Below are 27,281 nucleotides of genomic sequence, written 5' to 3'. Positions count from 1 at the left end.
GCTCTCTAGTTACCTTGCTGATTGAAGCTGCTGCTTCTGCGTGCTCTGTGTTTCCCTCATTTCCCACTTTTGGTTTTTCCAATTTTCACCAAAATCAGTAGGGTTCTGTTAATTGGTGCCTAAAACATTTCCTGAAATTTTGGAATCAATTGGTTGAAATGTTGAAAAGTTACCACATTACAGACAGAAAAATGCTGTTGAGTGCAAGGCCTTGCAAGGTTAGTCAATAACAGCAGGTAAACATTTTTCAGTGACGTGTGATTTTTAAATTTTTTATTAAACTGACTATTTATTAAACTGACAAGGAGAAGCATGGAGGAAGAGAAGGTGGAGTAAAGGAGAGAGTTTAGGAATAGGGGGCTGCTTAGGAGTCCCCTGTACTCAGACAGGAGCCCATAGACCCCCAGTCCCTGCTGGAATGACTGCTTTTCTAGTTTTGTCTTGGTGTTTTCAGGACTCTCTCCATTCCCTGATGGCCACACTCAGCACTTCCAATCCATTCTTCATTCGCTGCATCAAACCAAACACGGAAAAGGTGAGTCCCACCCTTGGGGGGAGGGAGGAGGGACATCCTTCTGAGCCCAGGATGAGGAAATGGGGAGAGAAACTCTGCCTCTTGCCCCTCTCTTGTGAGTTTTTTTTAAACTGAAGAAAAATGCATCCCAGCCTTTGCATTATGTGAAAAAACAAATACGCATGGCATGTAAGAATTGTTCCCCCCGTTCTTTGTGCTGACACAGCTCAGAAGCAGGACCCTGTGCATCACCTGCAGTGGGACAAAGGGGGCAAGTGATTCCTGTTTGTTTTGGGAGTGGGAATCTGCTCTGGGATTTTGGGTATGTGTAGTAGACTAGGGGGTTGCACACTTCATAGCTTCCAGAGTAACAGCCGTGTTAGTCTGTGTTCGCAAAAAGAAAAGGGGGACTTGTGGCACCTTAGAGACTAACCCATTTATTTCAGCATGAGCTTTCGGGAGCTACAGCTCACTTCCTCGGATGCATCGGAGCTGTAGCTCACGAAAGCTTATGCTCAAATAAATTGGTTAGTCTCTAAGGTGCCACAAGTACTTCTTTTCTTTTTTCATAGCTTCCGTAGGCCAAGTGCATTGCACACATCGGGGGCTCCTTGTATATTCCATTTCCTCCCTCTCCCATCCCCTCCCTCATGCGAGGGACTCTAGTGTGTTCTTGGTTTCCCACATTGTCACCCTTATGCCAGGAGCTGTGTGTGCACTCCCATTGCCTCCCATACCAAGGTCCTCCATTTTGCCATCATGCCAGGTTTTCTGTATGTCCCTGCTACCCCTTTCTTCCATTCCAGGGTCCCCCATTCTCTCCTCTTGCCAGAGATTTGTATGATCCCTGATTTCTCCCCCTGTCAAGGGTTCTGTGTGCCTTCTATTTCTCCCACTTCCAGACCAGGGTTCCCATTGTCGCTCCCCTCCCCCACCGTTATCTCTCTTCTCTCTGTCTGGGAGAGAAGTCATTCTAGGTGTCAGCATATTAAAAGTGGGAGGATGGGCAGAGATGAAATGGGGTTTTGTTATGCTGGAAGGTGTTAATTTGTGTCATCTGCCATTTCTCTGATCTATAGATAATTGCAGAGGTGCTTGAAGTTGTGGCTCTGCTAAACAAGTGTCAAGGGTTCTTTGTGTCCCCATTTCCCACTTCTGGTTTTGTTATCTATCCCAAAATCAAAGGCCTCGCAAGCTGGGCCAATAAACTTCTCATTCACCTGTGACTTGTACAGCAGCACCCCTGCACAGGGACTTCTCTGCAGCACGTTGCACTGTGGCCATGGTACCAGCTAGATTTGATTTCACATTGCAATGATGTCTGTGTCTCTTTCTCATTTCCTGGACTCAGAAAATCCATCAGTCTTGATTCCCTGTCTCTTAGGGTATGTCTACACTGTGAAATTAGGTCGAATTTACAGAAGTCGATTTTTTAGAAAGCTATTTTATACAGTCGATTGTGTGTGTCCCCACTTAAGACCATTAAGTCGGCGGAGTGCGTCCACAGCACTGAGGCTAGCGTCGACTTCCGGACCATTGCACTGTGGGTAGCTATCCCACAGTTCCAGCAGTCTCTGCTGCCCATTGGAATTCTGGGTTGAGATCCCAATGCCTGATGGGGCAAAAACCATTGGCGCGGGTGGTTCTGGGTACATGTTGTTAGGCCCCCCATCCCTCCCGCCCTCTGCCCTTTTTTTCCTGGGTTACCCATGGAGATGCCATACCACGGCAAGCATGGAGCCTGCTCAGCTCACAGTCACCGTATGTCTCCTGGGTGCTGGCAGATGTGGGACTGCATTGCTACACAGCAGCAGGTTGTGGCAGCAGACTGTGCAGTACGACTGGTATCTGTCCTCGTCGTCTCCTGGGTGCTCTTAGCCAGCCTCGGTGAGGTCGGTCATTGTGCCTGGGTGGACATGGGTGCTCCAGACAGACCTCGGTGAGGTCTGTCAGGGGCGCATGGACATAAATAGGAGTGACTCAGGTCATGCTCTTCTTTAAGTTTTGTCTAATGGAGATTCAGTCCTGCCTGGAATATTGGCAGAGGGATAGTTCAGTGGTTTGAGCATTAGCCTGCTAAACCCAGGGTTGTAAGTTCAATCCTTGAGGGGGCCATTCTGCCTCAGGCTGCTCTCCCAGCCAGCAGCACCATGAGCACGCAGGAGATAATGACGGCTAGCAGTCGTACTATACCGTCTGCTGCCAGCCCTCTGTGAAAGCAACGGCCAACAATTGTTTCGTGCCTTTTTCCGTGCGGGCGCCATATTGCTGTCAGCAGCATCATCCACCCGCTGCTTCTGCTGCCACTCTGCTCTCCTGCTCACACCATACCATGGGAAGCATGGAGCCCGCTCAGATCACCACGGCAGTTGTGACCACTCTAAACACCATGCACGTTATCCAGCACTATATGCAGAACCAGAACCAGAACCTGCAAAAGCAGGTGAGTAGGCAGCAGCAGCCCGGTGAGGAGAGTGATGGGGACATGGACACAGATTTCTCTCAAAGTATGGGTCCTGGCAGTTTGGCCATCCTGTGGGCAATGGGGCAGGCTCATGCCGTGGAACACCGATTCTGGGCCCGGGAAACAAGCACAGACTGATGGGACTGCATAGTCTGGGACGATTCCCAATGGCTGCGAAACTTTTGCATGCGTAAGGGCACTTTCAATGAACTTTGTGACTGGCTTTCCCCTGCCCTGAAGCGCCAGAATACCAAGATGATAGCAGCCCTCACAGTTCATAAGTGAGTGGCGATAGCCCTCTGGAAACTTGCAACGCCAGACAGCTACCGGTCAGTCGGGAATCAATTTGGAGTGGGCAAATCTACTGTGGGGGCTGCTGTGATCCAGGTAGCCAATGCGATCACTGATCTGCTGCTATCAAGGGTAGTGACTCTGGGAGCTGTGCAGGTCATAGTGGATGGCTTTGCTGCAATGGGATTCCCTAACTGTGGTGGGGCGGTAGACGGAACGCATATCCCTATTTTGGGACCAGATCACCAAGGCAGCCAGTACATAAACCAAAAGGGGTACTTTTCAATGGTGCTGCAAGCACTGGTGGATCACAAGGGACATTTCACCAACCTCAATGTGGGATGGCCAGGAAAGGTACATGATCCTCGCATCTTCAGGAACTGTGGTCTGTGGGAACGGCTGCAGCAAGGGACTTACTTTCCAGACCAGAAAATAACCGTTGGGGATGTTGAAATGCCTATAGTTATCCTTGGGGACCCAGCCTATCCCTTAATTCCATGGCTCATGAAGCCATACACAGGCAGCCTGGACAGTAGTCAGGAACTGTTCAACTATAGGCTGAGCAAGTGCAGAATGGTGGTAGAATGTGTATTTGGATGTTTAAAAGTGTGCTGGCACAGTTTACTGCCTCGGTTAGACCTCAGCAAAACCAATATTCCCATCGTTATTACTGCTTGCTGTGTGCTCCACAATATCTGTGAGAGTAAGGTGGAGATATTTATGGCGGGGTGGGAGGTTGAGGCAAATTGTCTGGCTGCTGATTACGCGCAGCCAGACACCAGGGTGGTTAGAAGAGCACAGCAGGACATGCTGTGCATCAGAGAAGCTCTGAAAACCAGTTTCATGACTGGCCAGGCTACAGTTTGAAAGTTCTGTTTGTTTCTCCTGGGGCCGGTTTTGTTCAATATCTTCATAAATGATCTGGAGGATGGTGTGGATTGCACTCTCAGCAAATTTGCGGATGATACTAAACTGGGAGGAGTGGTAGATACGCTGGAGGGGAGGGATAGGATACAGAGGGACCTAGACAAATTGGAGGATTGGGCCAAAAGAAATCTGATGAGGTTCAATAAGGATAAGTGCAGGGTCCTGCACTTAGGATGGAAGAATCCAATGCACCGCTACACTGGGCCCCACACTACAAGAAGGATGTGGATAAATTGGAGAGAGTCCAGCGAAGGGCAACAAAAATGATTAGGGGTCTGGAACACATGACTTATGAGGAGAGGCTGAGGGAGCTGGGATTGTTTAGCCTGCAGAAGAGAAGAATGAGGGGGGATTTGATAGCTGCTTTCAACTACCTGAAAGGGGGTTCCAAAGAGGATGGCTCTAGACTGTTCTCAATGGTAGCAGATGACAGAACGAGGAGTAATGGTCTCAAGTTGCAGTGGGGGAGGTTTAGATTGGATATTAGGAAAAACTTTTTCACTAAGAGGGTGGTGAGACACTGGAATGCGTTACCTAGGGAGGTGGTAGAATCTCCTTCCTTAGAGGTTTTTAAGGTCAGGCTTGACAAAGCCCTGGCTGGGATGATTTAACTGGGAATTGGTCCTGCTTCGAGCAGGGGGTTGGACTAGATGACCTTCAGGGGTCCCTTCCAACCCTGATATTCTATGATTAAAACCTACCCCCTTGGTTCACTCTACTTCCCTATAAGCCAACCGCCCTCCCCTCCCCCCTTTGATCACCGCTTGCAGAGGCAATAAATTGTTTCAAATTCATGCATTCTTTATTAATTCGTCACACAAATGGGGGGATAACTGCCAAGGTAGCCCAGGAGGGGTGGGGGAGGATGGAAGGACAAGGCCACACTGCACTTCAAAACTTGTTGAATGCCAGCTTTCTGTGGCTTGGGCAGTCCTCTGGGGTGGAGTAGTTGGGTGCCCGGAGGCCCACAGCACCGCATTCTTGGGTGTCTGGGTGAGGAGGCTATGGAACTTGGTGAGGAGGATGGTTGGTTACACAGGGGCTGCAGCCGTGATCTGTGCCTTTCCCGCACCTCAGCCATATGTCAGAGCATATTAGTTTGATCCTCCAGTAGCCTCAGCATTGCATCCTGCCTCCTCTCATCACGCTGACGCCACCCCTCCTGTCCTCACGTTCATTTTGTGCTTTCCTGGACTCTGATATTGTCTCCCTCCATGCATTGTGCTGGGCTCTCACTCACCCCTCCTGTCCTCACGTTCATTTTGTGCTTTCCTGGACTCTGATATTGTCTCCCTCCACGCCTTGTGCTGGGCTCTTTCAGCATGGGAGGACTGCATGAGTTCAGAGAATATTTCATTGCAAAAGTGCTTTTTTTTCAGCTTCTAATCTTTGATAGCCTCTGGGACGGAGATGATATGTGGAGCGATGAAACATTTGCAGTTGCGGGAGGGAAAAAAGGGAGATTAGTCTTTAAAAAGAGACATTTAGAGAACAGTGGGTAGACTTTCACGGTGAACCAAGCTGTTAACATTGCATAGCATGTGTGCTTTCTTTACAAGGTCGCATTTTGCCTCTTATATCAAGGGCCTGCCAGTATGGTGTGAGAGATCACACACGCAGGGCCGGTGGGCAACAGAATTTGACTTACAGGCAGCCATGGTAAGCCACAGTCTTTTGGCTTCTTTAACCTTCCTAACGTGTGGGAATGGTTTCAAACAATAGCGCCCTCATTTCACATACCAAGCACCCGTTGGGTTGGCTCTTCAAAATGGGTTGGCCATTTAAAAGGAGGGGCTGCGGTTTTTGGGTTAACGTGCAGCACAAACCCAACTACCCCCCCCCAATTCTCTGGGATGATCGCTTCACCCCTCTCCCCACCGCGTGGCTAACAGCAGGGATGATTTCTGTTCAGCCACAGGCAAACAGCCCAGCAGGAATGGCCACATCTGAATGTCCCCTTAATAAAATTCCCCTATTTCAACCAGGTGACCATGAATGATATCACTCTCCTGAGGCTAACACAGAGAGATAAAGAACGGATGTTGCTTGAATGCCAGCAAACACCGGGACCATTTGCTGCCATGCTTTGTTATGCAATGATTCCAGACTACGTGCTGCTGGCCTGCCATGGTAAAGTGTCCTACCATGGAGGACGGAATAAGGCTGCCCTCCCCAGAAACCTTTTGCAAAAGCTTTGGGAGTACATCCAGGAGAGCTTCATTGAGATGTCCCTGGAGGATTTCTGCTCCATCCCCATACAAGTTAACAGACTTTTCCAGTAGCTGTACTGGCCGCAAATGCATCCAAAGTCTTCAGGGAAAATTAATCATTAAACACGCTTAATTTTAAACCGTGTATTATATTTACAAAGGTACACTCACCAGAGGTCCCTTCTCCGCCTTCTAGGTCCAGGAGCCCACCTTTGGTGGGTTGGGAGGGTACTAGATCCAGGGTGAAAAACAGTTCCGGCTTTCGGGGAAAACTATTTCTTCGCTTGCTTGCTGTGCTTCAACCTCCTCCTCATCATCATCTTCCTCATCCCCAAAATCTGCATCGCTGTTGCATGAGAGTCCATTGATGGAGTCCACTCACAGGGCTGGGGTAGTTATAGGGGCACCCCCTAGAATGGCATGCAGCTCATCATAGAAGTGGCATGTCGGGGGCTCTGACCCAGAGCAGCCATTTGCCTCTCTGGTTCTTTGGTAGGCTTGCCTGAGCTCCTTAAATTTCATGCGGCACTACTGTGGGTCCCGGTTATAGCCTCTGTCCTTCATGCCCTTGGAGATTTTTTCAAATATTTTGGCATTTCATCTTTTCGAACGGCGTTCTGATAGCACAGATTCATCTCCCCTACAGCGATCAGATCCAGTACCTCCCTTTCGGTCCGTGCTGGAGCTCTTCCTGTCTACCTGGCCAGTGCATCTGAGTTGAGAGTGCTGTCCAGAGCGGTCACAATTGGAGCACTCTGGGATAGCTCCTGGAGGCCAATACCATCGAATTGCATCCCCACTACCCCAAATTGGACCCAGCAAGGTCAATTTCAGCGCTAATCCACTCGTCGCGGAGGAGTACAGAAACCGGTTTTAAGAGCCCTTAAAGTCAGAAAAAATAGCTTCGTAGTGTGGACGGGTGCAGGGCTAAACCGATCTAACGCTGCTAAATCCGACCTAAACTCGTAGTGTAGACCAGGGCTTAGAGATGTGGGTAGCGAGAGAACAGACCAGTATCTCCAGGTCTGGAGCCCCTCATAGGAAGTGGGGGTTGGAGGGGGAGAGAAGGAGACAAACCTGTCGAAATGGGCCTTTTCCAAAGAGGGCCTTTTTGCAGGAAAAGTCCCCCCCCTCTTTTCTGAAACTGAGAGGAGGATAAAGCTTCGTTCCATTAACGGGGCAGGAGTGAAGATGCTTCAGATTAGCTCTCTGTAAAGAAGCAAGTTTCCTTTAGAGGGAGTTTCACCTTGACACTCAGAAAAGTGGCAGCAAGGAGGAATCTTGACCAGACTAGATGGAGAACTCAGAGAAGGGCAGAATCTCTGTGTTTTGATGTCCATCAGTCAGTATCCTATAGTATTCTGTATTTAGTATTCTCTCTTTAGGAGCAGGGCCCGCTGCAAGCTCCTGCCCCAGTATAGAAGCTCCTTCCTGCCTTTTAGCTCCGTTCTTTCAGGGACACATTGGGCTCTCATTTGGATTCTCACTCATCCAGTTAAGTTGTGAAGGCAGCAGGCATGCCTGCAGTTTTGCTTCTGGGCTGCTGGAAACTACTGTTACATTTGATGAGCAGAAAGCCAGGTGCCTTCTCTCTTGCTGTTCCCCCAGCTGCATCTGATCCCTCAGTTGAGAACAGTGTAATTTTCTGCATGAATGGACTGCAGTGGGAGTGAAGGGGGCTGTGGCTCAGCACAGTTCATTGCCCACTTCCCTGCTAGACTCTGAGCTATGGAAGATGTTGCAGTTTGCTGTTGATATGTGTGCACCCAGTTCCCTCCTGCCTCTGTTCCAGTGCTGAGTATCTTTGTGGCAGCTGTCTGCCATTTGTGTCAAACTGACCCATCTTTCAGCTGGGGCCCTTAACATGCAGGGTTAACTTTCTAGGGAACTGTGGATATGTGTCTGTGTGCCCCTTACAACGTTCAGATAAGCAGACACCATGCCAGCAAGCAAAGGGTTAAGTCTGGTATTACTGCTTGCTCAGATGTCTCTCTTTCTCTTGGTTTGTTTCTGATCTTGGTCTTTTAGGCACCAAACCTCTTTAACCCGGATGTAGTTCTAAACCAGCTCCGGTACTCTGGGATGCTGGAGACAGTGAAAATTCGAAGAGCAGGCTTCCCCATACGGCGTCTCTTCCCGGATTTCCTCAGCAGGTAATGGGTAACATGGAGGTGGGTGGTGGTATATTCCTTTTCTCTATAATTTTTGTCACTGGTACTGTTCCCAAATTTTGGATGGCTTTTGTGTTGTCTCTATGTCAACCATATTATGGGGACAGCTGCAAGTCGGAGGTGGAAGTTTCTAAACTGGAGGTTAGTCCAACTGCAGTTGGATAAAGAACATGAAAAAGAGCAGTTCCCAGATGGGCAGATAAGACAACCCTGGGGAAGGATGAATGGGAAGAGGAAGGTTTTGAAGCATGTTAGAAATGGAGAGGATAATATTGTACATACTTTTATGTCAAGAGATTGTGTTTGGTTCTCAGGTACAAGATGCTCATGAAGAATCTGAGTGTCTCAGAAAACACCAAGGCTGTGTGTGCACGTTTCCTACAGACATGTGACAGCACCAGGAAAGAGTGGCAGCTGGGTAAAAACAAGGTATTACCTCAGTGTAGAAAAGGGTCCATTGGGTGAGGGGAGGGAAGTAATTCCTGATGCAAGAGAGTTTAATTGAAAGGTGATATACAGAGGAGCACTCCAATAAACAGCAGGTGGAGGTAAATGAATGGCACTGAATAGTCGTACCAGTGAAGGTCACTGACTGGGCTATGCTGCTGACCTGTAATGTCTCAAATGCTTCCTGTATTATATATCTGGAGATAGATTAGATGAGACCCAACAGCACTTTTCTTTCTCCCATTGGACAGGACTGTTCCCTACTGTACGTTTACTATTGCTTTGTCAAGTCTAGTTTTAAATGACCCAAGCAGAACGAGCTTTGGATTTTTGGGTGGACCTGCAAAACAATACTTTGCTCCCTTCTCATGTCCAGTCTAACTCCTGCCCACTGTGATCATGTCACTATGTACAGAGTCAACTCAAGGATTTTGAGTTGGGTTAGTGAGGTGCTGCTTTGGTGTACATTAAAAATGTGGGGGGGGGGGCAGCTGGCTCTTCAGGTTTGCATTAATCTCCTGCTACAGGAGCTTAGCTGCTGGTGCTGGAATCAATGTAGTTATCAATATTTTTCAGGGAAATCTATCCATATGCTGAGCCTCCAACTCTGACAGAGGTTTGCTTCTGTTTTGGTGAATCTTAGCTTTTCTGTCTTGTCTTGGTGCTGATGTCTTCCAGGCACTGAGAGGGCTGGAAATAGTGCTGTTTGCATTAGATGTAAAGGAGAGAGAGCTGGGTGCTGTCCATGGGTTGTTGCCAATAATAATTATCTTTGTCTGTCTGTCTTCCTAGCAGCTCCTCAAAGAAGTGGAATAGAATGGTGGAGAGGGTGGTTCCCTGTGGAACTCCACCTGTGAGGGATCTGATTGGAGAAGAGGGTTATCAATAACATGGCTCTGGATATAGTCTGAGTGGAAAGATTGGAGCCACCTCTGCATATTCCCACTAAACCCTGATACTACTTTAAGTCAGGACAACAGCATTTCCTGGTGGAGGGTATCAAATGCTCCAGGGGGATCTAGCAGTAGCAGCATAGCCGTATGGTCCTTTCCCATTGAAGCACAAGATCTTCAAACAGTGCCACCAGCTGTGTTTTGCTTCGGTGTCCTGGTCTGAAGCTTGAATAGAAAAAAATCCAGGATTTTGATAGTGTCTAGATGCACCTAAAGGTCTTCTAATTTATCTTGCTCAGGAGGTTAGACAGAGGGTGGTAGGTCATTAGATTAGTTGCTTTGAGCAGTGGTTGGAGAGATTCGATTTTTATCAGTAAATGTTGGTAATTGTCGATTTCACCGTAAGCACAAACACTAATGAAAAAATGTTTCCATAGATGATGATCAAAATGTACAGATAGGCAAAGGAAGAAAAATGCTGCTTGAACGTTTATTAGAGTTTGATTTATGGAGGTATAGAAGGGAACAGCTTATTCAAGAAGGGCAGGCAGGGGGAAAAGGGAGGAGGTGTTGCCTTGTATATCAAAGATGTATACACTTGCACTGAGCTTGAGAAAAAAGTGGGAGGCAGACCTGTTGAAAGCCTCTGGGTAAAGATAAAAGGATGATCTACTATAGACCACCTAACCAGGAAGAAGAGGTGGATGAGAGGTGGGTTTTTTTTTTTAAAAACCAACAAAATCATTCAAAGCACAAGATTTGGTGGTGATGGGGTACTTCAACTTCCCAGACATCTGTTGAGAAAATAACACAGCAGGGCACAGATTATCCAGCAAGTTTTTGGAATGCATTGGAGACAACGTTTTATTACAGAAGGTGGAGAAAGTGACGAGGGGAGAGGCTGTTCTAGATTTGATTGTGACAAATAGGGAGGAACTGGTTGAGAATTTGAAGGTGGAAGGCAGCTTGGGTGAAACCAATCATGATATGGGAGAGTTCATGATTCTAAGGAAGGGTAGGAAGGAAAACATCAGAATAAAAAAAATGGACTTCAAGAAGGCAGACTTTAGCAAACTCAGACAATTGGTAGGTAAGATCCTGTGGGAAACAAGTCTAAGGAAAAAATTGTTGGCAGTTTTTTTAAAGAGCTATTATTAAGGGCTCAAGAACAAACTGTCCCAATGCTCATGAAAGACAGGAAGTATGGTAACAGACCACCTTGGCTTAACTAGGAGATCTTCAGTGATCTGAAACTCAAAAAAGGGTCATCCAAAAAGTGGAAACTAGATCAAATTACAAAGGATGAATATAAAAAAACCCCACAAGCATGTGGTGTCAAAATTGGAAAGGTCAAGGCACAAAATAAGATTGAACTAGTAAGGGACATAAAGTATAAGGAGAAGATATTTACAAATACATTAGAAGCAAGAGGAAGACCAAGGACAGGGTAGGCCCATTACTCAATGAGGAGGGAAAGATAACAGAAAAAAGGTCATTAGAAACTTGGGCGAGAACTGTTTCAGTCACATGCAAGGGCAGAAGTCAGACTGAAGGGGGTCTTGAATGACACTGGAGCAGAGGAACTTCAGACAGCAATTGTAGACTGTGTTCAGTGAGCTTAGAAATGAAAGGGAGATGGGGAACATAAGAATGTCCATACTGGGTCAAACCAAAGGTCCATCCAGCCCAGTATTCTGTCTGCCGACAGTGGCCAATGTCAGGTTCCCCAGAGGGAGTGAACCTAACAGGTAATGATCAAGTGATCTCTCTCCTACCATCCATCTCCACCCTCTGACAAACAGAGGCTACGGACACCATTCCTTACCCATCCTGGCTAATAACCATTAATGGACTTAACCTCTATGTGGGGCAGTAGCTGGAGAGGCAAATGGGGTCAAGGATGGGGTTTTTTTTAAATGGTGGAGACTAAAGCATGTTTGCATTGTAAGAAGAAAGAACCAGAGGAGAATGAGAAGTTAAGGAGCTGTGTAAGGGAGGGGATGAGTGTGAACATGAGGGAGATGGGGAGGTGGGATGGGAGGCAAGTGGAGGGGTTGGAGAAAAAGACAATAGAAGAAACTCTTGCATCTGTGACCAGTGAGAAGGAAAAGAGAGTTGCAGGAGGGGAAGGCAGGAGGGAAGGCAAGCAGAAGGGGGTGGGAAGGATAGGTTGTTATATTTTGTCAATTTCTTTTGAGAGAAACCAGCAATATAGGAGGAGGCTGGAAGGTTTGAGGAGTGAGTCAAAGGATGTGAAAAGGTGGCTGAGGTTGCATGTGTGATATTCAATTAAATTGAAGAAGCAGAGTTGTTTAGTTAGGAAGATGGCAGAACTGAAGGAGGAGAGAACGAATGTGTAGTGGAGGAAGTTGGCCTGGTCACGGAATTTTCACCAGAGATGCACTGAGGCACGAGAGCAGGAGTGGAGGAAGTGGATGCTCAGGGTGATCCAGGGCTGGGGGTTGGCAGGGTGGACCGTATGATGGGGAAAGGGGCAAAAAGGTCAATAGTGGAGAAGAGCGAAGAATGGAGAGACCCAACAACTATCTCAATGGAAGAAAAGGCCGGGTGAAGAGGGCTGAGACTGGACAAGAAGTCCTCAGCAGTGATGGACTGGAAGCTGTGGAAAGGTGAAGTGACAGGATCTGAGGGAGGGGGCTGAGGGGCAATGTTGAAAGAGACTAGGTGATGGCTGGAGAGAGGGAATTTAGCAACAGAGATCAGAGAGAGAGCAGTGCTTGGTGAAGACCAAGTCAAGTAAATTACCCTTTTGATGAGTGGGAGAGTTGAAGCAGGGCTGCAGGTCGAACGAATAGGTCAGAGCGAGGAAACATGCAGCTAAGGGGTCAGATGCATTATCAGCATAGAAGCTTGAAGTGACAGAGAAAGTGTGTGGGGAGTGTGAGTTCCTTCCACCCTCCCTGAGGAAAATAATAAGCATGCAGTTTTACCATGACTGCGTCTATGCTAGGGTCTTTTATCAGAACATCACTGTGTCCGCCAGCAGTCACACCTCTTCACACCACTGATCGACATTGCTAGGCCAGGTGAAGTTTGTAATGTTGACATTGCTGGACAGAAGGTGGAATCCTAGGCTGGACAAGGCAGTTTTCACATTTAGGAAATCGAGGTAAACACTAAGTGGGAGCCTAAGGGTTTACATGACCTGCTAACCTACATTATACCTACAAACTGCCTTGTCTTCACCAGGAGGTTGCTTCACGTTGGCTAACACAAGTTAAAAACATACATTTTTTCCTAGTGAAGACTTGATTTATTTTCTGTCTTTTGAGTGAAAGTGAAGTGAACAGGATGGGGATCAGTTGCCCTGGAGAGAGAACAGTGGCCCCATGAGTACCCTCTGTACCAGTTACACTAACTATGAAGGTAGCAGTGTTACCTCATGCTGAGTCACCAAGTTAGACCTAAACCATGACTTGTGTGTGTGTGTGTGTGTGTGTGTGTGTGTGGTGTGGGGAGGAGGGAGGGTTGAGGGGAGGCCATGGCATGGAGGGATATAACCCAGGAAGGAGTTTGGGGGGCAGAAGGGAGGAGGTGGCATGGAGAAGGGGGAATACTTCCTGCAAAATGAATTGGAGGATAATCTTATCCCTAGTGATTGTTTGGAAGAGGAAGGAAAAGACTCTGAATTAATATAGTGAATTGTGTAGGTCAGGAAAGGAAATGAGGAAGGGAGGGCAGGATGGGCATTGTGTTTCTCATTAATACTAGTGCAGCTGTCCTGCTGGCAATAGCCAAGCTTTTGTTTGTAAGAGGAGACTCAGGCTCTGTCCTGATGTATGCTAGAGGTCAGGGACTGGCAGAGTGAAACAGGCAGAATGTTAGCAACAGTTTGTTCTTCGAGTGCTTGTTCATGTCCGTTCCATGTAGGTGTGTGGGTGCCCACATGTACGGTAGCCAAAGATTTTTCCCTTTGCAGTATCCATAGGGCCGGCTCTGGTGCCCCCTGGAGCCCCACGCTCATGTGCCAGTATATGGGGCACCACTGGCCCTGCACCCTCTCAGTTCCTTCTTACCACCAGTGACGGTGGCTGGAACACTGCTTTGCTCTTGCAAGTGCCCTTAGCTTCTCGGACTCTGAGTTTTATTTACTGTAAATAGTTCCTTAGTGTTAAGTGCTTAGTGTTTGAGCGTTAGTTAGTTAGAGTCCTATCGGGGACTTAGTCCCAGGGACGGGGCATGCCCCACTCCTTGGGGCTTAAGCCATGTGCCACCTGCTTGAAACCGATGCTGGTTAATGAGCCACACACAAGCTCTCTCAGGTGCCTGAGTGAGGCACAAGTAAAGGGAAGGTACCAAATTTATAAAAATTTTAGGCCCCGTACCTGAAAGGATAGGGACATACACCTGAAGGCATTTCTAATGGAGACTGCCTGGTGTTGGAACCATCCAACTTGGCACCCAGCATGTGCGCGTCAGTGCAGAGCGCATCATTGGCACCGGGTCGGTCCCTGCACCAATCCACCTCGCCTGCCAGAAGGAAGCACAAGAAGATGTGTCCAGTTAGGAGCGGCTCTCCAACGTTGAGTCAAGCAATTGATCCAAGACCTGCGCACGGCCGCTCACCACCTCCAAAGCCATCCTCCGGTGCGGGTTTGCCACCCAGCGTATCCAGCCCTGATAGAGACTCACCACAGAATCCAGGAAGCCATCGGGACTCTATACACTTCTTAGTGCCATCGATGCCTGAGGCCTTCCAGGCTGCGAAGGACCTAATGGTGCTTCCCGGGCCACCTGCAGCCAGAGACTTATTTAAGGCCCTTGCGGACCCATCAGAGTGGCCCGCTCCATGGGAAAGCCTGTGCTGAGAGCATCCCTGCTGTCACCAGCGCAGTTCCAGTCGCCATGTCGCCACTCACCCCTTGCTTTAAGTCGGCCACATTTGCGGAGCCGTTTGCCTGCGAGTCAAAGATTGCTGGCATGATGCTTGTCGATGTCCTGGCGCTGGTCAATATCCTGGGTGCCGATTGATGTCCCAGCACCACTCATCATCAAGGCACCAATCATTACCCTGGCACTGGTCACTGTCCCGGTACCACTCATCATCGAGGCACCGGTCACCACCCTGGCACTGGTCACCTTCCTGGTATCACTCATCATCGAGGCACCGGTCACTACTCTGGCACTGGTCAATGTCCCGGTACCACTCATCATCAAGGCACCGGTCACCACCGTGGCTCTAGTCACCGTCCCGGTACCACTCATCATCAAGGCACCAGTCACTACCCTGGCACTGGTCACCGTCCTGGTACCACTAATCATTGAGGCACCGGTCAACGTCCCAGTACCATTCGAGGTCCAGACATTGTCAATCGCGATCTCGTTCACAGCACCGTGGGCGATTGCCTTCTCCAGACATGCACGCTTAGTTGTTGGCTCCAGCACACTCTCGAGACCGTCAGCAACCAGTTCCTACTGCGCCTCCATGGTCGGACAGAGAGGAGTACTTGGGATCAGGGAGTGACTGAGGCTCCTACCATGACTAGCATTGGTGCCCTGACTATGGGCCAGATTTCTCTGCGGGCCCATGGTCACGTGCCCAGTGGCCCCAGCAGTGGCAGATCTGGAATCCGTGGGGGCTTTCCATGGTACCCAGGGCCCAATCGTACCAGGCACTCTTGTTGGGGTCTGAGGCCCAAACCAGAGCAGGGGCCCAGCAGGAACCGGTAACAGAACTGCATCAAAGAGGAGACCCCAGCTGCCTTAGAGCAAATGGCTCCTGAGCCTGAGGAGGAGCCACCTGTGCAGCCTGTTGCCACATCCTCTTCCTCGTCCCTGGACAATGCAGTGGTGGGCACTGCCAGTGTACCCCTTGATGATTTCCGAGCCCATCGGGAGCTGTTCAAGCAAGTAGCCTCCAATTTGGGACTCAAAATTGAGGAGTTTAAGTAGTAGTCGGACGATCTCCTTGACATTCTAGCTGCCTCTGCTCCTTCAAAGGTGGCCCTACCTGTCCACAGCGGGGTCCTGAAAACTGCCAAGGTGATGTGGCAGATCCCTTCTTCTCTGACCCCTATGTCTAAGCAGGCAGAGAAGAAATACTTTGTACCTGCTCAGGGCTACAAATACACATATACACACCCTACTCCCGGGTCATTGGACATGTCAGCAGCCAATGAATGAGACAGGCAAGGCCAGTTTAGTTCGATCCCCTAAGAACAAGGATGCAAAAAACTGGACCTGTTCCACAGAAAAATACATTCTACCACTAGCCTACAGCTGTGCATTGCAAACCAACAGGTGCTACAGTTTGTAGGCTCCCTGTCTCAGGAGGCCAAGTGGGAATTTACAGCTGTAGTTGAGGAGGGTAAGACGGTAGCTAGGGTGTCTCCAAGTGGCATGGGATGCTGCAGACTCGGCAGCGCTGGCAATGGCATCCGGCATCGGCATGAGTCGTAGCTCCTGGCTCCAGTCCTCAGGACTGTCACAGGAGGTCCAGGCCTCCATGCAGGACCTTCCCTTTGTGGGCGAGGCCCTTTTCTTACAGCAGACTGATATCAGACTGCACGGGCTCAAAGATTCTAGGGCCACATTATGGTCCCTGGGCCTTTATATTCCCCAGGTGGCCAGAAGACAAGCCCACCCACCACCGCCGCAGCCTAGATACTTGGGGTCATTGAGCCAGGGAGCTTTTAGAAGGAACAACAGAGGCTTCCAGCATCACCAGTTGGGCCCATCCTCCTTAGCCCAACAACAGCAGGCAACCGCCTGCCTCTCCAGTGGGCAGAGGCAGGCAATACACCAGATTCATCTCTGGATCCAACCCGTGCTTTGTTTTTGGATCTGCTAGCCAGCTTCCTACCATCATTGGTGCCATATCATGTCAGAACATTGAGTGTTCAACAACATCGACTCCGGTTACACCCTTCAGTTTTCCTGTACCCCACCCTCCTTTCCCGTCCCTCTTCAGGGACCCTTCTCACAAGCAGCTCCCTATCCAGGAGGTAGAATCTCTACTATGGCTGGGGGTTGTGGAGGAATTTCTTCTGCATATGAGAGGGAAGGACTTCTATTCCTGGTACTTCCTAATACCGAAAGCCAAGAGGGGCCTAACACCCATTCTCAATCTCTCTCTCCTCAACAAGTATCTCAAGAAGTTAAAGTTTCGCAGCGTCTCCCTAGCCTCCATCCCCTCTTTGGATCCAGGAGACTGGTATGCCGCCCTCGACTTGAAGGACACCTACTTGCACATTTCCATTTTCTATGGCCATAGGCACTTCCTCCACGTCATAGTAAGTGAGTGCCACTTGCAGGTTATGGTGCTGCCCTTCAGTCTTATGACAGTGCGAAAGACCTTCACAAAATGCAGAGAGGTCAAGGGGTGCAAATTTACCCCATCTCAATGACTTACTCGTCAGAGGCAGCTCCTGGGAACAGGCCCGACGCAGTCTCGAGCTGGTACAAAACACTTGTCAAGGTCTGGGGCTGATCATAAATGATCAGAAATCTGCCCTGGTTCCAGTGCAGTCAATAGAGTTTATAAGAGTGGTCCTGGACTGTACCTGAGTCAGAGCTTTCCTGCCAGAGTCCCGTTTTTGGACCATGTCATATCTCATTGGTCGGGTAAGGGCATATTTCCTCACCACTGCTTGAGTCTGCATCAAACTATTGGGCCATATGGCAGCCTGTACATACATGGTCAGACATGTGAGACATTGCCTTCGACCGCTGTAGGCCTGGCTGGTGACAGTCTACAAACCCATCAGACACAGGCGAGATCATCTGGTGGCGATCCCATCGCAGGTCCTGGCATCCTTCATCTGGTGGACAGACCCAGGGTATATGCTGGACGGAATTCCCTTCATGACTCTGCCTCCTTCAGCAACCCTGATTTTTGATGCCTCCAATCAAGGTTGGGGAGCTCACCTAGGCGGCTTCAGTACACAAGGCCTCAGGTCAGAAAGCGATTGTTACCAGCATGTAAATGTCAAAGAGCTCAAGGCCATATGTCTAGCCTGCCAGGCTTTCCTTCCATACCTACAGGGTAAGGTGATTCACATTCTTATGGACAAGGCCACAGGGATGGTCTACATCAACAAACAAAGTGGAGCTCACTCATCATCCCTGAGGCTATCCAGTTTTGGGATCTTTGTGTATAGCACAACATCCTCCCAGTAGCTTCACACCCCCCAGGAGTCAACAACTCGTTAGTAGAGCTCCTCAGCAGGTCCATCTTGTCTCGCCACAAGTGGTCCCTTCACCCAGAAGTGTCCGATATGATTTTTCAAAGGTGGGAGTGTCCCCAGATAGACCTTATGCGTCCAAGCTGAACGAGACGTGCCAGGAGTTCTGCTCAATCCAAGGGTCATAGGAGGGCTCCCTGTCTGATGCCTTTCTTCTCCAGTCGTCAGAAGGGCTCCTATATTTCTTTCCGTTGATACCACTGGTACACAATGTTCTCCTGAAGAGGGAGAGACAAAGCAAAGGTCCTCATGATAGCTCTGGGATGGCTGGGCCAACACTGGTTCTGCATTCTCCTGGACCTGTCTGTGACAACCCTGTTGACCCTGTCTCTTCGACTGGACTTGCTCTCTCAGAATCAGGTCACCCTTCTGCACCCCAATCTGACATCCCTTCATCGAATAGCATGGCTGCTGAGTGGCTGAATGCCGACGAGCGGGCCTGTTTGGCGCAGGTTCAGCGAATCCTGTTGCGTAGCAGGAAGCCTTCCACCAGAGCATCTTACCTAGCCAAATGGAAGTGTTTTACCTGCTGGATTTCAGAGAAAGGAATCTCCCACTCCGAGCCCCGATTCAGTCTATTCTAGATTACTTGCTCCACCTTAAACAGCAAAGCCTAGCCCTTTCATCAATTAAAGTGCACCTAGCAGCCATCTCGGCTTTCCACCCCCCGGTGCAGGGTAAATCCAGTATTTTCTCATGAAATGACAATCTGGTTCTTGAAGGGCCTGGAGAGGCTGTACCCTCAGGTGTCTCAGTGGGATTTAAATCTAGGCCTCTTGCAACTCATGGGTCCTCTCTTCGAGCTGATGGCATCCTACTCCTTGCTTCTACTTTCATGGAAGGTTGCCTTTCTGGTTGCAGTCACCTTGGCCTCAAGAGATCAGAGCCCTAACTTCGGTACCTCCATACATGGTATTCTACAAGGACAAGATCCAGCTGCGTCCTCACCCAGCGTTTCTACTAAAGGTGGTGTCACGGTTTCACTGCAACCAAGAAATATTCTTACATGGTTTCTTCCCGAAACCTCACAAGTCCAACAAGGAATGAAGGCTACACTCTCTGGACGTTAGGCGGGTCTTAGCCTTTTATATCGAAAGGACCAAACACTTTCGTAGATCCACTCAGCTCTTCGTGGCTATAGCAGATAGAACAAAGGACCTACTAGTTTCCCCCCAGAGATTTCCTCTTGGATAACCGTGTGCATTAGGTTTTGTTATGTACAAGCGGGTGTGTTGCCACCAGCCGTAGTCACTTCTCGTTCCACCAGGCTTCCTCAACGGCATTCCTTGCACAGATTCCAATTCAAGATATCTGCAGAGCTGCTACTCAGTTCTCACCTTTGCGTTCCACTACGCTATCACTCAGCAAGCCCGGGACAACGCCAGCTTCAGCAAAGCAGTATTGCAAGCCGCATGAAAGTGAACTCCAAACCCACCACCAAGGGGTACTGCTTGTGAGTCACCTACATGGAATGGACATGAGCAAGCACTGGAAGAAAAAACAGTTGCTTACCTTTCCTAACTGTTTGTTCTTCAAGATGTGTTGCTCACGTCCATTCCACAACCCACCCTCCATCCCCACTGTCGGAATAGATGGCAAGAAGGAACTGAGAGGGCACAGGGCCGGTGGCACCCCACATACTGACACATGAGAGTAGGGCTCCAGGAAGCGCCATAGCCAGCCCTACGGATACTGCTAAGGGAAGAATCTCTGGCTACAGTTCATGTGGGCATGCACACACCTACATGGAATGGACGTGAGCAACACATCTGAAAGAACAACAGTTACGCAAGGTCAGCAACCCTTTTTTCCAGTGCACCATGGCCTTAATTTGTGATGCCATGACAAGCAGTAGCTATACCAATATGCCAGACTCTTGTGTTCCCTTTGCTCCTCGCTCAGGCACTGCCCAATCACATCTGTCTTCAGTCAGGACACAGTTCTCCCCATCTCTTTCCCACTCTAACCAAGTTTTTCTTGATGTCTAGAGTGACATTTTATGTGGTCCTGTTGGAAAAAGAGGAAATTGGCTTAACATTGCAGGAGGTTTTTTCTTACCTTCTGGAATCCAAGGCACAGCAATACAATTTCTCCTTCACCAATGTTCTCTGCAGGAGAATTTACAGATTTGACACTTAAGATGAAAAGTGTATGCTAAAAGGAGCAAAATTTTTTGGCAGATATTTCTGTAATAGACCTTCTCCAGGGAGGGGCTGAATGGATTCTGTACATTGCGCAACATATACACTGTACACAGTGTGCGCACAAATATATGGACATCCACGTGTGAACAGAGATCTTTTTATGTACACATGTGCATATCCTTCACATATGTGTGCTTCCGGTTGTAAGTGTTCACTGCTATGTGCAGTCAACATTCACATATGTATTCTTGACTATATATTGACTAACACCATCTTGCTGTGTGTCTGACTTACCATAAGCTTCCGTCGTTTCTGTTCATATTAGAAACTAATGGCAAAAATAACCCCTATATTTCTGAATCTAGTCACTCTTCCCTCAGATGAAGATAGGCTTAAACTTTTGAGAGTGGCTATTGTGACAAAGTTCCTCCTCTACCACAGTGGGTCTTCCGCTTATTGGCGGATTTGCTCGCCTTGGAGCTTCATGGCAGCCCTCAGCTTGGCCGTTTTTCTGAACCCACAGTCCATGTCAGCTCCTCCTATGTCTGACCAGGAGTTGGGAGGATTTGGGGGGAACCCGGGCCCGCCCTCTACTCCAGGTTCCAGCCCAGGGCCCTGTGGAATGCAGCTGTCTAGACTGCCTCCTGGAACAGCTGTGCGACAGCTACAACTCCCTGGGCTACTTCCCCATGGCATCCTCCCAACACCTTCTTTATCCTCACCATAGGACCTTCCTCCTGGTGTCTGATAATGCTTGTACACCTCAGTCCTCCAACAGTCTGCGTTCTCACTCTCAGCTCCTAGTGCCTCTTGCTCCCAGCTCCTCACACGCACACCACAAACTGAAGTGAGCTCCTTTTTAAAACCCAGGTGCCCTGATTAGCCTGCCTTAATTGATTCTAGCAGCTTCTTGATTGGCTGCAGGTGTTCTAATCAGCCTGTCTTAATTGTCTCCAGAAAGTTCCTGATTGTTCTGGAACCTTCCCTGTTACCTTACCCAGGTAAAAGGGACCTACTTAACCTGGGGCTAATATATCTGCCTTCTATTACTCTCCTATAGCCATCTGGCCCGACCCTGTCTCACTATGAATTAAATGACAGAGAAACAGATGATTTGCTTATGGTTTTCCTGACAAGGGAGATTTCTCTGCCTGTAGTTTGAATTCATTTTAATCTTTCCTATCTGCTTCCTGCAAAATGCTATCATTTCACAGCTAGCTATTACTGGCAAACCCCATGTTATTTGGGGATCAAAATGCCCTATCTTGGATGGATATTGCTGACAGATACTTGAGTGTTCTCTGGGATTTTAATACTTTAGCAACACTTGCGAAGCTTGTCATGCCCATGAAGTCTCTGTGAATTGGATACTTCTGCTGCATGGTGGAGTTGCATCCCTGGCCCAACTCTCAAGGACAGCTCCCTCCCTGCCTAAACATTTGTAAGGTGTCTATCACTATAGGCACTGTCCCTATTAATTATTTTGTTCTGGTACCACCCACAATGTACTAGGTTCAGCGTAAATCTGATGGAAAGAACAGTCTCTGTCCCAAGTAGTTCGTAATTTTAAAAGACCAACAAACTGGCACAGACTGTGGAAAGGGACACAACATACAAGGAAAGTGGTCAGTGTGGTGACTTTCTTTATAGACTGTCCTCAATTCCTTGACCATTATTAATCAGCTAATTTCTTGCGGGCGTTGTGATGGAAGCTGTTCTTCAGGAGCGATTTAAATGCAGAGAAAGCAATGAGGGAGAGGGATGTTCCATGCAGATGGGGCAATGTGGAAGAAAGAACAGAGTCGGTTATGGGAGAAGTGGAGAAATAGGACAGCAATGCTAGTATCACTGATGGAGGGGAGGAGTTGGAGGCAGTGATGTGAAGAGGCATGGTAGATAAATAGGAAGAGGTAGTGTTATGTCTAGGGTGCTGCCTAGTGATTAGAACAGGGGAATTCGTTTTAACTCTAGCTCTGCTGCTGATTTGATGTGTGATATTGGATATGTGACTTTTAGCCTCTCTGACCCAGTTCCTGCATCTGTAAAATGCGTATAGTGCTGCCCTGCGTCACAGGGCTGTGAGCATTAATCAGTTAAAGTTCGTAAAGTGCTTGGAGGCCCTTGGATGGTAGGTGCTAGAGAAGAACAAACTATTATTAGCTATTATAAAATGCAACCTCCAGTACAGCAGCACATCTCTGGCAAGGACAACTCTCTCTTTGGGGTGCATCTCCCCCTACGTATGCTGCAGTACAGGAGCACATTCAGCAGGAAGAACCCTCTCCTCAGGATACTTTTAGATCCTGCAGTGATCAGATTCCTTTGGAATGGCCACGCGGTGTTTGATTGGGGATGGCCAGTTTCTTTATGCATTTTTCTCACCATTGGAGATTTCTGATTCTTCCATTAATCTTCACTTTTCAGAATGCAAACTGCTGCCAGGGTCCTGGAAATGTAAATGCTCACCTCTGCACCCAAAATGTGGTGTGATCTCTTTATGAAATATTTAATGTCACATATTGGTAGCCAGGGGCCAATGCAGTGAGAAAATAGACTGGTGTGAAGAAAAGATACCAGCTGAGAACGGGTTAATAACTAGCTTGCACACTCTCCTCCTCCTTCCTTATTTTTCCTTCCCTCCCCCTTCTCTCTTTCTTTAAAGCCTTGACCACAGAGTGAAAGGAGGAGGCGGGGGATGGGCTTAGAGTTTGGCTCATGTAATGCACAACTTTTTCCTTGTAATACCAGGAAAGGCACCCCAGCCGAAAGTGAGGGGTGGCTCTGGAGGGGCTGCAGCTCTTGAGCAGAGATCACAGGGCAGCAGCATAAAGAGAGCACTCTGTGCTTGTCACCAAGGGAATGAAACCTCCTGACTCTCCCCTGGGGCTGATTTCTTTCCTCTCTTTGTGTTTGTTGAAACTCCTCCCCACGGTGTCAGATTTTCCTGAAGGAAGCTCTTGAACAGAACCTGGAGAAGGATCGGGAAGAGGAGTTGAGGAAAGCGGCTATAGTCATCCAAGCCCACGTCTTGGGCTACATGGCAAGGTCAGTGTTGTGGGCTGTCTTTGCGTTTTCTCCACCTGTCTGCTTGCAGTCTCCCCCATCCTCTCCTCTGCTCTAGGGTATTCCCATCAGCACTTCCACTCTTCTGTTCCCCCACACTCCAAATCCATTGGCTAGCTCCAAAATCTGTGTTTCTGCTGAAATCCTTGTCTGTGGTGTAGTCATTTCTTTGACCACTGCAGCCTCCTCTACCCCCTGCTTCTTACACCCCCCAGGCCCCCCCCCGCTCCCACCCCCTAGTCTGTTAAACATGTGGCTGCAATGACCGGGTCTCTCCACTGACTCTCTGCCTCTTCAGACTCCTCATCCTCACCTTCAAGGGTCTCCAGAACTCCACCCCCTCTACCTCTTGGCTCTCAGCTCCCACTCCTCCACCCTTAGCCTACCAGCTTCACCTAATGCTCCCTTCATCTCTCTTCTTCCCCTCTCCCAACTCTGCCTTTATTAGCACTGTCCCCAAGGCCTGGAGCAGCTTTCCTTCTCCTATTTTCCCAGGGGCCTCTCTCCTTCTTTAAGTTACTCGTAAGAACTTACTACTTTGGGCGAGCCTTTCACCACTGATCTCCTGTCAACTGCTCCCTTTTGCCACTACTGTTCCTAATCATAGTAGTGTTAAAGAAAAGCCATTACAGAAGAGCCATCCCCTCTCCTGCCCCTTGAAGTTAAGGTAACAGCTGACTCTTTAATGATTGTAGCACATGCTGCTTGCCAAAATAAAGCAAAATGCTGTCTCCATGCCTTTCCCTCTTCCCTTGTCTGGGTGCCTTTACTTGCTGTGCAGTCTGTGTAAATTAGAGTGTAAATTCCTCATGGCGGGGACATTTAAATAATAATAATTAATAATCAGAAACCTCCAGATATTTTGGGAAAGGAGGGGAGTTATCACATTGTAAAACATAGTTTCTAGACAGCATTGCTAAGGGAAAACTGCAATGTCTCTTCTGTGACTTTCCTGGAAAGGAAGGTATCCAGCTAGTGGACTGGGAGATTGGGATGTACACCATTCATCTAAGTTTAGTCTTCAAATCAAGCAGTGCTTCCATGGTCAAAAGGAAAACTCCTTATTCAACAGCTGGTGGCAAATGAGGCATTGCAGAGGGAGGTGTAGGAGCAGAAAACAGGGAAGATGAAGGTTGGAGAAAGTGAAGTTAGAAATCCTTTTTTGTAAACATTTCAGTGTTGCACTGCATCAACATTAGAGAAGCTCCAATAAAAAGGAATTGGTATGGGACAAGTCCAGAAAAGGTTTCGAATGAGTAAGGCAAAACTAGAGAGTGCTGCCATGTAGCACTTAGAGCTTATCAATCACCAAGATTATGTAAATTAAGCAGAGTAACCCTGCTGTGAAGAGTTAGCTGTTCCAGGATTTTACTGTCATCTTTATCCATATCTTCAGGGACTTGTTCTGAGAATTGGGGAAAGAGGCCTAAGGGATGGAAGGTTACATGGTTCGCTCTGTACACTCTGCTTTACTTTCCCAGGAGCTCAGGGTGTCTGAATGGTCACTAAAGTGAAATATCTGAATCAGAAAATAAACCAAAGTGAAAATGCCCCATTTTGTTTAGCAGACCTGCTCCTTGTGGGACTCCTAGTCACAGCTGCTGACTCCACCAACTAAAATAAGTTGTTACTTTTCTTAGCCCTGCAGGATTAAGACTAAGCCCTGCAGGACCTGTGGAGAACTGGGGCTGTAAACTGGGCTGTGTCCCTGTTAGCCTTTCAGGACCTGCATGGGTCTGGGGGAGGGAGCCACACTCCGTCCCCATGTGGCTTCTATGACTCTTGGAGGGGGAGCCAAGCCCAGTACCTTGCAGCATCAAGAGAATAGGTAACTAAATTCCAGTTGCCAAATCAGGGTCCTTATCCCCTCTGTGTTTTATATCTGAGTAAGGGTGAAGTGCAGGATCACTGTATTTCACAGCCCTCCTGCATTGGCTGCAGAAGTTGGCTTTACCTTGGGAAGTGGAGGAAGGTGATCAGAAGGCTCCAGATGGGGCATTACATTCTATTGCCTGTGTATACCTGAGGTCAGGTTAGATGATCATAATGGTCTCTTCTGGCCTTAACTTCTGACAGATAGATATTATCAGGAAGAGCACCACGGAGCTGAGTAGGGCCCTGTCATGGTACCTTTTGTCTATATGCTTTGTCCACCTTAGAGGAGGCTAAGTATGCAGCTGGCCACCCTCTGTATGAGGAGAGGCACTGGGGAGAGAAGCAGGGGGAAGAGGCAGCCCCCAACCAGTTTATTTAAACCTGCTTCTGTCGCCCTTTCTCCTTCTTCCCCTCTCTGTAGCCTGCATCCAGCTGCTGCTGGCAGAGCTGTCCCTGGGGTACGGTGAATCAGGGGGACTGCGGGGCCCAATTCTTCGCGAGGAGGTGGGCAGGGAGGTGAGGCAGGAGGGAGAGCGGGGTGAACAGGGAGGCAGGCGAGAAGGAGCCCCCCTACCAGAACCTCTCCCTCCCCACAGCCCACTGGCAAGCCGCACCAATCAGTACCTTCCCCTCCCTCTCAGCCCCTGCTGCCTGCCACGGATCACATGTTTCGCAGCATCAGGAGGCGCTGGGGGCGAGAGGAGCGAGGGTGCAGGGTGCTCCGGGGAGGAGGTGGAACTGGACGGGGGAGGGGCGGGAAGAGGTGGGGCGGGGGCAAAGCGGGAGTGGGAAGAAGCAGGGCAGGGGTGGGGCCTTGGGGGAAGGGGTAGAGTTGGGGGTGGGGCCTGGGCGGAACCAGGGGGAGCACCCCCCTGCAGATTAGAAACTCAGTGCCTGTGTCCCAGGCCTCACACCCCCTAGGTACGGCTCTGGCTGCTGGACCCCTGGTTTCATTGTTGTTAATGTAGCACAATCTCAGATGCTTACGCTGGCCCTAGGGGATCATTCTCAGGTTGTGTTTGAAATTTCAAGGTGGTTCAGTGGCCAGCGAGGTGGATGCTGGGGGTGTTTTCCTCTCTAAAGATTCCAAGGGGTCTGTGCGATGGGCATACAAGTGTGCTAGGCTGTTAGTTTTTCAGAGATGTGCATGTAAGATTTGAGGAGCATGAAACTTCCTTTCTAGTGGGTGACAATCTCTTCTTCATCCCCTGGGGATCTCATGCTCCTTTTCCCTTTCAACAAAGGCAGACATATTAAAGCAACTCCAAGAAGGGTCACTTTGATGACAGGAATAAGGTGGCAGATGCAGGAAAGACGGCAGCAAGGAAAAGAATCTTCGCGTGGTAGAAAAAGAGGGAGAGACTTGTGCCCCCTATGGGCACTGGCATGCTCACGTCATTTGGTCAGCACTTTGGTACCATGGGGAGCCGTTCCTTAGAAACATGAGAGACATGGCTGTAACAGAAGTGGTCAGTAACTGTTTGGTTTTGTTTGTAGGAAGAAGTACCGAAAAGCCCTAGTCAGTATAGTTACAATCCAGAAGAATTATCGAGCGCACTTCTGGAAGAAAGCCCTCCTGCGACTGAAGGCTTCGGCTGTTGTCCTGCAGAAGCATTGGCGTGGCCAGCTGGCTCGCAGCCTCTATCGGCATCTACTGCAGCAGGAACAGAGACGGAAACAGGAAGTGGAGGAGAGGAGAAGGCAAGAAGAGGAAGAGCAGATCAGAAGGGAGGAAGAGGAAAGACAATGGCAAGAAGAGGAGGAGCTTAGGAGGAAACAGGAGGAGGAAGAAGAGAAGAAAAGGTACTGGATTATTTCTCACAGTTCTAGTTACATGGCTGGCTCCTAGTAGTGAATCTGCCAAGGTGTATGACTAGGTCTGACGCTCTGGCATGACAGCAATGCCTTCAGGCCATAAGGAAGCAGTCACTTGAGACACCGTTGCAGTAATTACATAGTGTACTTAAATTTCCAGAAAGCCTTTGACAAGGTCCCTCACCAAAGGCTCTTAAGTAAATTAAGTTGCAATGGGATAAGAGGGAAGATCATAGAATCATAGAATCATAGAATATCAGGGT

At 48.8% G+C, this 27,281-nt stretch overlaps 1 protein-coding gene across 1 annotated transcript in view; it reads left to right on the top strand.

Moving 5' to 3' along the window:
* Positions 1-27,281, top strand: part of LOC311528178 (unconventional myosin-X-like) — a 269,478-nt gene that overhangs the window by 150,097 nt on the left and 92,100 nt on the right. The window contains exons 18-22 of the mRNA XM_084642873.1: positions 455-535; positions 8,435-8,559; positions 8,892-9,006; positions 23,204-23,310; positions 26,701-27,006. Of these exons, the coding sequence (XP_084498999.1) occupies positions 455-535; positions 8,435-8,559; positions 8,892-9,006; positions 23,204-23,310; positions 26,701-27,006 (734 nt within the window). The remainder of the gene's footprint in view (positions 1-454; positions 536-8,434; positions 8,560-8,891; positions 9,007-23,203; positions 23,311-26,700; positions 27,007-27,281) is intronic.

This window comes from Lepidochelys olivacea (assembly GCF_965140295.1).
Source record: "Lepidochelys olivacea isolate rLepOli2 genome assembly, chromosome: 11".
Classification (NCBI taxonomy): domain Eukaryota; kingdom Metazoa; phylum Chordata; order Testudines; family Cheloniidae; genus Lepidochelys; species Lepidochelys olivacea.
Note: the sequence above shows the minus strand (reverse complement) of the source record. Positions and strands in the feature narration are given on the sequence as shown.